At 47.1% G+C, this 14,552-nt stretch overlaps 1 protein-coding gene across 3 annotated transcripts in view; it reads left to right on the plus strand.

The window, feature by feature from the left end:
* LOC142107838 (chloride channel protein 2-like) overlaps positions 1–13,764 on the plus strand; it is a 40,277-nt gene extending 26,513 nt beyond the window's left edge. Inside the window, exons 1-5 of one of the 3 annotated variants that reach the window (XM_075191469.1) lie at positions 5,050–5,087; positions 11,398–11,552; positions 12,225–12,355; positions 12,776–12,905; positions 13,629–13,764. In XM_075191469.1, coding sequence (XP_075047570.1) covers positions 5,082–5,087; positions 11,398–11,552; positions 12,225–12,355; positions 12,776–12,905; positions 13,629–13,644 — 438 coding nt within the window. In that variant the 5' untranslated portion in view covers positions 5,050–5,081 and the 3' untranslated portion in view covers positions 13,645–13,764. Of the gene's footprint in view, positions 1–5,049; positions 5,088–5,130; positions 5,372–11,397; positions 11,553–12,224; positions 12,356–12,775; positions 12,906–13,628 lie in introns of those variants that run through there. The other 2 variants (XR_012680019.1, XR_012680020.1) reach the window with 2 other exon arrangements.
* The last annotated feature ends 788 nt before the right edge of the window (positions 13,765–14,552 follow it).

Below are 14,552 nucleotides of genomic sequence, written 5' to 3' on the forward strand. Positions count from 1 at the left end.
TTATGACCACCACACAATACAGAGGGCAACCTTGTGACCACCACACAATACCTAGCGCCCTTGTGACCACCGTACAACACATAGCACCTTGTGACCACCACCCAATACAGAGAGCAAAATATGATTTTTATTGTTAAAAGCAAACTGTGCAGTTAACGTGTGAGAATGTGATTATCAGCTGTTGGTCATTTTCATAAGTTCTAACACCTGAAATGGTCAAAGGGGAATGTATAAGATTTGTTATATATAACTATTGTATCTTCAAGTGTTCATACATCTGAGCAGACTTCAAAATACAAAGGGGCATAATCAACTGAGTGCGAAGTGCCTCCGTAACGGACCTGAGGCGTTACTGCAACATCGCAGATTTCTCTTCACCCCCATTAGGGTTTTCGAAGGAAAATCCACGATGTTGCGGTGCGGTATTAACATAAAAAAATGCGCACTTATTTGAATATGCCCCAAATAGTAAAACACAGTTACCTGTCAGTGGCACCAGGGTATAATCTCCATTAAAAAAGTTGGTAATTTTGTTGTAAGCAAAATAACTGATCCCTTTGTTAATAGACACAATATATTGTATATGGTCACATATTCCCTGTATAAAAATAAATTGCTCAAACCTGTTGTGTTGAGCGCCGCTGATGTCCGTCTGGGTCTGGGGGTACAGCACGAGTCACACACAGCCTCTGTAGGTGCAGCCCCCACCCCAATCAGCAACTGGTAGCCTCGTGATTGGCTGCCTGTTGTTCTTCAATGACGGAACCGCCTCCTGACAACCAGGGAAGCTGCCAGTGGTTGACATCATCACCCTGAACCACTCATCACCTCGAACCACTCATCACCCCGAACCACTCATCACCCTGAACCACTCATCACCCCGAACCCACTCATCACCCCGAACCATTCATCACCCGGAACCACTCATCACCCCGAACCATTCATCACCCGGAACCACTCATCACCCCGAACCATTCATCACCCCGAACCATTCATCACCCGGAACCACTCATCACCCCGAACCACTCATCACCCTGAACCACTCATCACCCCGAACCACTCATCACCCCGAACCACTCATCAGTCTGAACCACTCATCACCCCGAACCATTCATCACCCCGAACCACTCATCACCCTTAACCACTCATCACCCCGAACCACTCATCACCCTTAACCACTCATCACCCCGAACCACTCATCACCCCGAACCACTCATCACCCTGAACCCCGCGCCAGGAGCCCTCACAAAAAAAAAATCCCCTCCTGGCTGCCCTGGGATTATCTCTGTGGTGATCCACCCCAGACCCTGTGTCCCCTCACTCTCAGGACACATGTAATACAGACAGTCCCGGTGTCCCCTCACTCTCAGGACACATGTAATACAGACAGTCCCGGTGTCCCCTCACTCTCAGGACACATGTAATACAGACAGTCCTGGAGTCTCCTCACTCTCAGGACACATGTAATACAGACAGTCCCAGTGTCCTCTCACTCTCAGGACACATGTAATACAGACAGTCCCGGTGTCCCCTCACTCTCAGGACACATGTTATACAGACAGTCCCGGTGTCCCCTCACTCTCAGGACACATGTAATGCAGACAGTCCCGGTGTCCCCTCACTCTCAGGACACATGTAATACAGACAGTCCCGGTGTCCCCTCACTCTCAGGATACATGTAATACAGACAGTGCCGGTGTCCCCTCACTCTCAGGACACATGTAATACAGACAGTCCTGGTGTCCCCTCACTCTCAGGACACATGTAATACAGACAGCCCCGGTGTCCCCTCACTCTCAGGACACATGTATTACAGACAGTCCTGGAGTCTCCTCACTCTCAGGACATATGTAATACAGACAGTCCCGGTGTCCCCTCACTCTCAGGACACATGTAATACAGACAGTCCCGGTGTCCCCTCACTCTCAGGACACATGTAATACAGACAGTCCCGGTTTCCCCTCACTCTCAGGACACATGTAATACAGACAGTCCTGGAGTCTCCTCACTCTCAGGACACATGTAATACAGACAGTCCCGGTGTCCCCTCACTCTCAGGACACATGTAATACAGACAGTCCCGGTGTCCCCTCACTCTCAGGACACATGTAATACAGGCAGTCCTGGAGTCTCCTCACTCTCAGGACACAAGTAATACAGACAGTCCCGGTGTCCCCTCACTCTCAGGACACATGTAATACAGACAGTCCTGGAGTCTCCTCACTCTCAGGACACATGTAATACAGACAGTCCCGGTGTCCCCTCACTCTCAGGAGACATGTCATACAGACAGTCCCGGTGTCCCCTCACTCTCAGGACACATGTAATACAGGCAGTCCTGGAGTCTCCTCACTCTCAGGACACAAGTAATACAGACAGTCCCGGTGTCCCCTCACTCTCAGGACACATGTAATACAGACAGTCCTGGAGTCTCCTCACTCTCAGGACACATGTAATACAGACAGTCCCGGTGTCCCCTCACTCTCAGGAGACATGTCATACAGACAGTCCCGGTGTCCCCTCACTCTCAGGACACATGTAATACAGACAGTCCCAGTGTCCTCTCACTCTCAGGACACATGTAATACAGACAGTCCCGGTGTCCCCTCACTCTCAGGACACATGTTATACAGACAGTCCCGGTGTCCCCTCACTCTCAGGACACATGTAATACAGACAGTCCCGGTGTCCCCTCACTCTCAGGACACATGTAATACAGACAGTCCCGGTGTCCCCTCACTCTCAGGATACATGTAATACAGACAGTGCCGGTGTCCCCTTACTCTCAGGATACATGTAATACAGACAGTGCCGGTGTCCCCTCACTCTCAGGACACATGTAATACAGACAGTCCTGGTGTCCCCTCACTCTCAGGACACATGTAATACAGACAGCCCCGGTGTCCCCTCACTCTCAGGACACATGTAATACAGACAGTCCTGGAGTCTCCTCACTCTCAGGACATATGTAATACAGACAGTCCCGGTGTCCCCTCACTCTCAGGACACATGTAATACAGACAGTGCCGGTGTCCCCTCACTCTCAGGACACATGTAATACAGACAGTCCCGGTGTCCCCTCACTCTCAGGACACATGTAATACAGACAGTCCTGGAGTCTCCTCACTCTCAGGACACATGTAATACGGACAGTCCCGGTGTCCCTTCACTCTCAGGACACATGTAATACGGACAGTCCCGGTGTCCCCTCACTCTCAGGACACATGTAGTACAGACAGTCCCGGAGTCCCCTCACTCTCAGGACACATGTAATACAGACAGTCCTGGAGTCTCCTCACTCTCAGGACACATGTAATACAGACAGTCCCGGTTTCCCCTCACTCTCAGGACACATGTAATACAGACAGTCCTGGAGTCTCCTCACTCTCAGGACACATGTAATACAGACAGTCCCGGTGTCCCCTCACTCTCAGGACACATGTAATACAGACAGTCCCGGTTTCCCCTCACTCTCAGGACACATGTAATACAGACAGTCCCGGTGTCCCCTCACTCTCAGGACACATGTAATACAGACAGTCCCGGTGTCCCCTCACTCTCAGGACACATGTAATACAGACAGTCCCGGTGTCCCCTCACTCTCAGGACACATGTAATACAGACAGTGCCGGGGTCCCCTCCTCTCAGGACACATGTAATGCAGACAGTCCCGCTGTCCCCTCACTCTAAGGACACGTGTAATACAGACAGTCCTGGAGTCTCCTCACTCTCAGGACACATGTAATACAGACAGTCCCGGTGTCCCCTCACTCTCAGGACATATGTAATACAGACAGTCCCGGTGTCCCCTCACTCTCAGGACACATGTAATACAGACAGTCCCGGTGTCCCCTCACTCTCAGGACACATGTAATACAGACAGTCCCGGTTTCCCCTCACTCTCAGGACACATGTAATACAGACAGTCCCGGAGTCTCCTCACTCTCAGGACACATGTAATACAGACAGTCCCGGTGTCCCCTCACTCTCAGGACACATGTAATACAGACAGTCCCGGTGTCCCCTCACTCTCAGGACACATGTAATACAGACAGTCCCGGTGTCCCCTCACTCTCAGGACACATGTAATACAGACAGTGCTGGGGTCCCCTCCTCTCAGGACACATGTAATGCAGACAGTCCCGCTGTCCCCTCACTCTAAGGACACGTGTAATACAGACAGTCCTGGAGTCTCCTCACTCTAAGGACACGTGTAATACAGATAGTCCCGGTGTCTTCTCACTCTCAGGACACATGTAATACAGACAGTGCCGGTGTCCCCTCACTCTCAGGACACATGTAATAAAGACAGTCCCTGTGTCCCCTCACTCTCAGGAAACATGTTATACAGACAGAGGGTGTGACCCAGGAATTCTCTTCTGTTGTACAATCGCTTTTATTAAATGTTGTCACAACATTGCAACTTATTGACACAACAGTGGAGGAAACTCATCAACACAAATTCACTGAGTGACCAGCCCTGCAGAGATGTATAATGCCATTTATATCTACACAGCCTCTCTATTATCTGACAGTGTTCTCTGCGCTACCTCCAGCGATGTCGGCAGGTTATACTGTTATACTGAGGAGTATTTCTATGGTAAATCAATACAATGCTAAGTGCCATAAATCAATGTACATGTATAATAGAACCAGGTGTAGGCAGTGGCTCCTGTTGTGGAAATAGAAGTCCTTGCATGCCCTGTCATGGAAATGTTTTGTTCTGTTGAGATTAGAAAACTTATAAGGGGAGGAGGTTTTTTTTCCCCACCCTGATCAGACTGGTTGGAGAAGTCGGATACGCCAAGGTATCCAACCTTATGTGCTTTAGTGAAGCCACAATAAGGAAATAAATTATATTAATCCCACTGCATGAGGTTTTTGGTGATGGATGTTTAATAAATAGGAGAACAAGTGATCTTCCAGCATCTCTCATCCATCTGTACCTCACCGGGAGACTTTTGGCACAAGAGCCACATTTCGTTATCAGAAATCTGCAGAGAAAACAATGATGGGAGTGAATTTCCCCCCCCCCCCCCCCCCCCCCCCCAAACATAGTACGGAGAAGGGACTGGGCTGTGATGAAGGTGACTGAGCAGGAATTCACTTTCACCTGCTGCTCATTTTTATTCTAAACACAGGAAGCCTGAGGGACAGTTCTGCCTGACTTGTCAAGGACATTTTAATAGTCCCTATAAACCTCTGTTGTGTGTTTGTGTGTGTGAGAGTGTTTGGGGAAGAGAAAGGACAACGGGGTTCCTGTGGGTCAGTGCAGCTGTCACAGTCACAGGACAGGGAGAGAGAGAGATCGGGTGCGATGATCTGTCACCAATAACCCCAGAGGTGCAACAAGTCTTCACCTGAGCAACAGGTAAGTCCCAAACTTTCTGCTTAAACTGGAGCATGTGAGGATCTGGAGCTGGGAGGAGACTGGACTCAGAGTACTGACATTAGGAGACCGGACTCAGAGTACTGACATTAGGAGACCGGACTCAGAGTACTGACATTAGGAGACCGGACTCAGAGTACTGACATTAGGAGACCGGACTCAGAGTACTGACATTAGGAGACCGGACTCAGAGTACTGACATTAGGAGACTGGACGCAGAGTACTGACATTAGGAGACCGGACTCAGAATACTGACATTAGGAGACTGGACGCAGAATACGGACATTAGGAGACTGGACGCAGAATACTGACATTAGGAGACTGAACTCAGAGTACTGACATTAGGAGATTGGACTCAGAGTACTGACATTAGGAGATTGGACTCAGAGTACTGACATTAGGAGACTGGACTCAGAGTACTGACATTAGGAGACTGGACGCAGAATACTGACATTAGGAGACTGAACTCAGAGTACTGACATTAGGAGATTGGACTCAGAGTACTGACATTAGGAGATTGGACTCAGAGTACTGACATTAGGAGACCGGACTCAGAGTACTGACATTAGGAGACTGGACGCAGAGTACTGACATTAGGAGACCGGACTCAGAATACTGACATTAGGAGACTGGACGCAGAATACTGACATTAGGAGACTGGACGCAGAATACTGACATTAGGAGACTGAACTCAGAGTACTGACATTAGGAGATTGGACTCAGAGTACTGACATTAGGAGATTGGACTCAGAGTACTGACATTAGGAGACTGGACTCAGAGTACTGATGCTAGGAGATCGCAGTCTTCCCTGGCAGGGCTGCTGTACTATATGTGTCTGATACAGTAAGAGGCTTATCGTGCAGCCGCCGGCATCCACCCCGCCCCCCCCCCCCCCCCCCCACCCTCTGGTTCCGCCATGAGAAAAATGGGTACAATTCGAGGGGGCCTTTGGGAATATAGTTAAGTACAAAAATCATTAATAAAAAAAGGAAACATATTTTTATACTTCTGCACAATAATCTGTCTTAACATAACGACAGTTACACGTACAGTCTGAAGAGCTGACAGTCAGTGGGGGTGGGGCAGGGCCGTAACTAGGGCTGTGTGACAGGGGCGACCGCCCAGGGCGCAACACTTAAGGGGGGCACAATTTAGGAATATTTTAGGTTCATTTGGTTAAAATTGAGGGCTAGGGGGGCGGCATTTGTCTTTCTCGCCACAGGCACTAGAATTCTAAGTTACGGCTCTGGGGTAACATGAAGAAGCAGGAAAGGGGTCGAGGTTGTGTGAGAGGAAGATATTTTGGGAATAAAGATAAAAAATTTGTGTAAAAAGATAAAAATCAATAAAAATCCTTTTAGTCAGGTGTCCAAACAATGACCAACATTAGATATATGTGCGGCCCTATAGATCCACCCCCTATAGATCAGAGTGTCTATAGATCTGACCCATATAGATCCAAGCCCTTATAAATCAGAGCCCCTATGGATCTGAACCCTTAGAGTTCAAAGCCCTTATAGATCTGAGCCCCTATAGATCAGAGTCCCTATAGATCAGAGTCTCTATAGATCTGAGCCCCTATAGATCAGAGTCCCTATAGATCTGAGACCTATAGATCAGAGTCCCTATAGATCAGAGTCCCTATAGATCAGAGTCCCTATAGATCAGAGTCTCTATAGATCTGAGCCCCTATAGATCAGAGTCCCTATAGATCTGAGACCTATAGATCAGAGTCCCTATAGATCTGAGACCTATAGATCAGCTCATTAGACCTCTTATCAATGAATCCAGAGGTAACGGAGGTATCTTCGGGCTCCGTAGGACGAAGCTGCACTTGGCATAGAGGTGAAATCACCAACAATGAAGTTTCCAGCAGAGCTGTGTGTAAATACTGAGTAATTACCTGTATAACTGTTCATAGAAGCAGTTACTAAACCTTCAGTCATTAATACTCTCTAATACTCTCTATTACTGCTCCTTATCCCCATGTACTAGGAAAGACAATACAGATAATATCATGGATGACTACACAGGACAACTGTACTACAGATATCAGGAATATGATTATAATACAGCGCAGGGTCGGTGGCGACTGTCTGCAGATTCCTTTGTCTGGTACAAGTTGTCTGTATTGAATTATCAGCCCAGTGATTATTAATAGCTCAGAGCTGGGGCTGAGGAATGTGTCTGTGAGATTAATTGTAGGACTGCGATAAACTGGACAGATAGACGGAGGGTGACAGAGTCTGATACAGGGACGGGACGGTGTCTGTGACCTTGGGACCCCCCCGACAGTGACCCCACATGTTACCATGTACATGCATGTATTACCCCACATATCACCATGTACATACATGTATTACCCCACATGTCACCCTGTACATACATGTATTACCCCACATGTCACCCTGTACATACATGTATTACCCCACATGTCACCCTGTACATACATGTATTACCCCACATGTCACCCTGTACATACATGTATTACCCCACATGTCACCCTGTACATACATGTATTACCCCACATGTCACCCTGTACATACATGTATTACCCCACATGTCACCCTGTACATACATGTATTACCCCACATGTCACCCTGTACATACATGTATTACCCCACATGTCACCCCTGTACATACATGTATTACCCCACATGTCACCCTGTACATACATGTATTACACCACATGTCACCCTGTACATACATGTATTACCCCACATGTCACCCTGTACATACATGTATTACCCCACATGTCACCCTGTACATACATGTATTACCCCACATGTCACCCTGTACATACATGTATTACCCCACATGTCACCCTGTACATACATGTATTACCCCACATGTCACCCTGTACATACATGTATTACCCCACATGTCACCCTGTACATACATGTATTACCCCACATGTCACCCTGTACATACATGTATTACCCCACATGTCACCCTGTACATACATGTATTACCCCACATGTCACCCTGTACATACATGTATTACCCCACATGTCACCCTGTACATACATGTATTACCCCACATGTCACCCTGTACATACATGTATTACCCCACATGTCACCCTGTACATACATGTATTACCCCACATGTCACCCTGTACATACATGTATTACCCCACATGTCACCCTGTACATACATGTATTACCCCACATGTCACCCTGTACATATATGTATTACCCCACATGTCACCCTGTACATACATGTATTACCCCACATGTCACCCTGTACATACATGTATTACACCACATGTCACCCTGTACATACATGTATTACCCCACATATCACCCTGTACATACATGTATTACCCCACATGTCACCCTGTACATACATGTATTACCCCACATGTCACCCTGTACATACATGTATTACCCCACATGTCACCCTGTACATACATGTATTACACCACATGTCACCCTGTACATACATGTATTACACCACATATCACCCTGTACATACATGTATAACCCCACGTCACCCTGTACATACATGTATTACCGCACATGTCACCATGTACATACATGTATTACCCCACATGTCACCCTGTACATACATGTATTACCCCACATGTCACCCTGTACATACATGTATTACACCACATGTCACCCTGTACATACATGTATTACCCCACATGTCACCCTGTACATACATGTATTATACCACATATCACCCTGTACATACATGTATTACCCCACATGTCACCATGTACATACATGTATTACCCCACATGTCACCCTGTACATACATGTATTACCCCACATGTCACCCTGTACATACATGTATTACCCCACATGTCACCCTGTACATACATGTATTACACCACATGTCACCCTGTACATACATGTATTACACCACATATCACCCTGTACATACATGTATAACCCCACGTCACCCTGTACATACATGTATTACCGCACATGTCACCATGTACATACATGTATTACCCCACATGTCACCATGTACATACATGTATTACCCCACATATCACCCTGTACATACATGTATTACCCCACATGTCACCCTGTACATACATGTATTACCCCACATGTCACCCTGTACATACATGTATTACCCCACATGTCACCCTGTACATACATGTATTACCCCACATGTCACCCTGTACATACATGTATAACCCTACATATCACCCTGTACATACATGTATTACACCACATATCACCCTGTACATACATGTATAACCCTACATATCACCCTGTACATACATGTATTACACCACATATCACCCTGTACATAAATGTATAACCCCACATATCACCCTGTACATACATGTATTACACCACATATCACCCTGTACATACATGTATTACCCCACGTCACCCTGTACATACATGTATTACTCCACGTCACCCTGTACATACATGTATTACCCCACATGTCACCCTGTACATACATGTATTACCCCACATGTCACCATGTACATACATGTATTTCACCACATATCACCATGTAATAGTTAATGCAGATTCAGGAAAACATTTTACTTATATCCACCTAAGAGGAGTATTTACCCCACAGATATTTACAGATACACTCAGCACTCTGATATCTGCATATAATCATTAATAATAATAACACTGAACTAAATTAATCCAACGCTGCTTTGTTACTGTCCCAGAAGAGGCTGATGTATGTCTCCACCTACTGGTTGAAATGCTGAACTACACTCAGGATCTTTGTTACTGAGTGTACAGAGGCGTTACCCGACTCCAGCAGATTAGTCGTCTCTCGCTGATTGGATGCGGCTCTGTCAATCACTGTATGAAGCATATAGCCACTTATTTCACACAGTGCAGACAGTAATTATCTGGCATGATACAATAATAATGAGAATGCAGATGCAGATGATCAATATAACTCATACAATGACTGCCCCCACTGTGTTTAGGTGTTGAGGTATGAGGTTTAACCGGTGAGGTGTGAGGCAGATTTAATAAAAGAGAAAAGTGACACAAATAATAATTTCTTTATAGTTTATGCTAATTGTATATATTTCACTGTTTAATTTCCCATCCCTTAGGATGTAAGCTCGCATGAGCAGGGCCCCCTCTCCCCTCCTGTCTCCTTACCTGTTCTTCCGCTCCGTCTTTACTCCATATGTCTGCCCGGAGTTTCTGAAGTATTGGTACTCTGTGTTTATTGTTCTGTAATGTTTCACCCTGTATAGTCTACTGTTTGTATGGTGTACGGCGCTGCGGAATCCTTGTGGCGCCTAACAAATAAATCATAATAATAATAATAATAGTATAATTTCCAGACACACTTTATGCTGGATACATAGATCTACATCACATGCTTACTAAACCCCAATATAATGTCATTAAGCATTTTACAGTAGCACGTTTTTCTGAATCTCTAAGTTAGAAGAACCTCTGCAGGGTACAGACATAAACACTGCATATTATGTGCACATTTTAACACACAGTTATTCTGTATTTACAGATTAATAAAACAAAACAGTGAATGTGGCATCTGCCATAGTTTGGGCACCTTCTGATTCATTAGTACTTTTCTTTAAGGCCTCAATACTTCAATACCCAACTGAAACGTTAGGACTTATATTAACCCAGGTGAATATTACAGATAAATAGAACAGAAATGTTTTAGAATGAAGTGTTTGGGCAGCTGACACTAGAGAAACAGCTGGAGAAATACTGGTGAACCAGCGGCTACCGGGACCAAGCGGAACCGGTGATACCGGCTGGAGGTCAGAGCTGACCGTCAGGGCTCCCTCCTGTCACGTTCATTGATTTATTCTTATTAATTCTGTTAAATTCAGCAAATAGTAATTTTGCATTAAAACGTGCAGAAATGTTTTATTTCAGGTTTGTACCCTGTAGGGATTCATGTAAATGTAACCGGGGGGCACCCGTCTCTTCAAACATCAATTGTTTATGTAGATACACTGAGGTTATTGCAGCAATATAATATAACGTGTCACATTCCTGTAATACTGAGTGTGCTGTACTGTAGGTCTCCAAACTTCAACCTATAAATCGTAGCCCCAGGGACCCCTGCAATCAGCACAATGGATGGTCCTGGGATAGAACAAGGAGAAGGAGAGGAGAGGACGCTGGTACAGAAAGATATATTCAGGCCGTGGCCCAAAACGCGTCGGGTAGTGAAAGGTGAGGATGGGCGTACGGGCTCCAGGGGACGGGGTGATATATACAGATAAAGTAAGGAAATTATGTGGTAATTATTGAATGATAAAAGGGAAAACCTGGAGAATGTGTGTGTGTATATGTCTACATGTATGTGTGTACATGTATGTGTGTATTTATGTGTGTACATGTGTATGTATATGTGTGTATGTATGTGTGTGTGTGCATGTATATGTGTGTGTGTGTTTGCATGTATGTGTATGCGTGTGTGCATATGTGTAAAGGGTATGTGTGCGCGCGTGTGTGTATGTGTATGTGTGTGTGGTGGAGGGGGGCTGGCATTGAGCTCAGGCCTTAATCATTTGTCTTCTTTTAACTTGCATCTATTAATCATAAGCATCCTTGTGCTCTCTATACTGCTCTCTGATGCCATATACTGATTCATGTTGACCTGGTGCTCTCTATACTGCTCTAGTCTTCTCTACCAGTGATACTAGGTCTCTGGATATCCTTACTCAGCCGATATAGAGTATGTACATTGGTGCTGGAATGGAACGTCCTGACGCGTGTGCCGTGTTGGCTGAGGTTGGGGTCTGTCTATAGATGGAGGATTGTGGGATATATTAGTAATGTTGTGTTTGTGAGAGATCCCCTATAAGACAGACACTAACATGTTTCCTTTCTCTGTCTCCGCAGTCTGCCTGGAAGTAGTGAAGAGTGTCCTGTTCCGTGTCGGGGGACGACTGGTATTTCCTGTTCGCTTCTGGGGGTCATCATGGCACTCATTAGCTTCACCATGGACTTCACCGTCTCCAAAATGTTGAATGGTAGAGATCTCCCTCCGATCAGGGAGGACCTGGGAGGGGAGCCGGGGCATGTTTGCCCCTTGTACCATGATTTACAGATCAGGGCACTGGGAGGTGGATGGTGTTTCCTTCACTGCTACTTATAATAATCTACCTGCAGTGAATGAGGGAGTTGGAGACTTTGCACAACCCTCAGAGCTCTCAGTAACTTGGAATCTCCTTTTGCTGTAATGTATCCCAGGTTCTCAGAGTTACCAAATACGACGGTGCCACCGTGTGATGGCATTACAAGGTGGCTGCTTAGTACTGTACTTGGACATTGAGTCGGACCAGCGCCCTCCTTTATGCTCCCGATACAGATGCTCCCTTGTTCCTATGTGTGAATCTTTCTATATAATGTTTAATATTCCACTAACCTGGACCCTGGTTTCTCCCTCATAGCTCATCGGTGGCTCCAGCAGGAACTCGGGGAGAATGTGCTTCTCCAATACCTCTCCTGGATCGTTGTACCCCGTTGCCCTGGTCGCATTCTCCACCGGCTTTGCCCAGAGCATCACTCCTCACTCAGGGGGTAAGACAAATATATTTGGGCTTTAGATGTGTCAGATGTAGGGTTGGATCCTTCCAGTCCAGAGGCCACGAACGAGTCAGTCAGCCAGAGACATCGGCGACAGAGGGGCGATGTGTCTATCTGGTGAGGGAAACCCAGATCTGAGAATGTTTTTTGGGCCATTTGGGGGCTTAAGCACCCACAATTATTTTAAACAGTTGGCTCCTATACATCTGTATTCTACACAAGGAGCAGCACAGCAGAAACCTCCTCTAATAAGACATTAGTTATATTTACCTTATAGCAGCTTCCCAGCGCTGACCTCGATAGTATTTGGCAGAGTAGACAAGTGTCAGCTTCCTGTGAAAGGGGGAAGAGAGGGCAAACAAACAGCTCTGTTCAGAGCTTGGCACAGTTGGTGGCTGGGTGTTGCACATTCCCACGTTTGGTTGTACTCAGGTGACCTCGGTCAGAGCTGGTTCCTACATCTCTATGGTCTGCCTTTAAGTAGTCTGGGATGGCTGCTCCCACGTATGTACGGGGGAGTGAGACCACTTCATGTTGGTCAGCGCCAGACACGTGAGATCCTCACTGCGCAGTGAAGAGAATCATCCAATATTTCCACAAAATGTTCCCTGTGTCCATGTTATAGTTTGTTCCTCGTCTCTCTTATTTCTCCCATGTTGTTCCCATGTGTCCCTGTTCTCTCCATCCAGTAAGAGGAAGATGTCTCTTTATCCGCAGGGTCCGGGATTCCTGAGCTGAAGACCCATCCTCACCGGGGTCATCCTGGAGGAATATTTAACTATCAAGAACTTTGGGGCGAAGGTCGTCGGTCTGACCTGCACCCTGTCTGCCGGGAGCACCATGTTTCTGGGCAAAGTGGTCAGTGCTGTGTGCAACAATAACGGGGGATTGCGAGTCCAACATATACCGGAGGAGAGGGGGGGGGGAGAGAGAGAGCTGGAAAGAGGGGGAGTAAGAGAAAGAGAGGGGGAGAGAGAGAGAAAGAGAGGGGGGAGAGAGAGAGAGAGAAATAGGGGGGAGAGAGAGAGCGCGAGAGAGAGGAGAGAGAGAGGGGGGAGAGAGTGAGAGAGAGAGGGGTAGGGAGAGAGAGAAAAAGAGGGAGGAGAGAGAGAGAGAGCGAGAGAGGAGAGAGGGGGGGAGAGAGAGAGGGGGGGAGAGATAGAGAGGGGGGGGGGAGAGATAGAGAAAGAGGGGGGGAGAGAGAGCGAGAGAGGAGAGAGAGAGGGGGGTGAGAGAGCGATCGAGAGATAGAGGGGGGAGAGCGAGGGGGAGAGGGGGGAGAGAGGGAGAGAAAGAGGGGGAGAGGGGGGGAGAGAGGGAGAGAAAGAGGGGGAGAGAGAGAGAGCGGGAGAGGAGAGAGAGGGGGAGAGAGAGAGAGAGGGGGGGGAGAGAGAGGGAAGAGGGGGGAGAGAGAGAGAGAGGGGGGAGAGAGAGGGGGAGAGTGCGAGAGAGGAGAGAGAGAGGTGGGGAAAGATAGGGGGAGAGAGCGCGAGCAAGAGAGAGAGAGAGAGAGAGAGAGAGAGGGGGGGGGAAGAGAGAGAGACAGAGAGAGAGGGAGAAAGAGAGAGAGAGAGGTGAGCAGAAGGAGGAGATAGAGGCAGAGGGAGAAGAGAGTAAGGGAGAGAGAGGTGGTGAGGGGGA

Source organism: Mixophyes fleayi, chromosome 11 (genome assembly GCF_038048845.1).
Source record: "Mixophyes fleayi isolate aMixFle1 chromosome 11, aMixFle1.hap1, whole genome shotgun sequence".
In the NCBI taxonomy this organism is placed as follows: Eukaryota; Metazoa; Chordata; class Amphibia; order Anura; family Limnodynastidae; genus Mixophyes; species Mixophyes fleayi.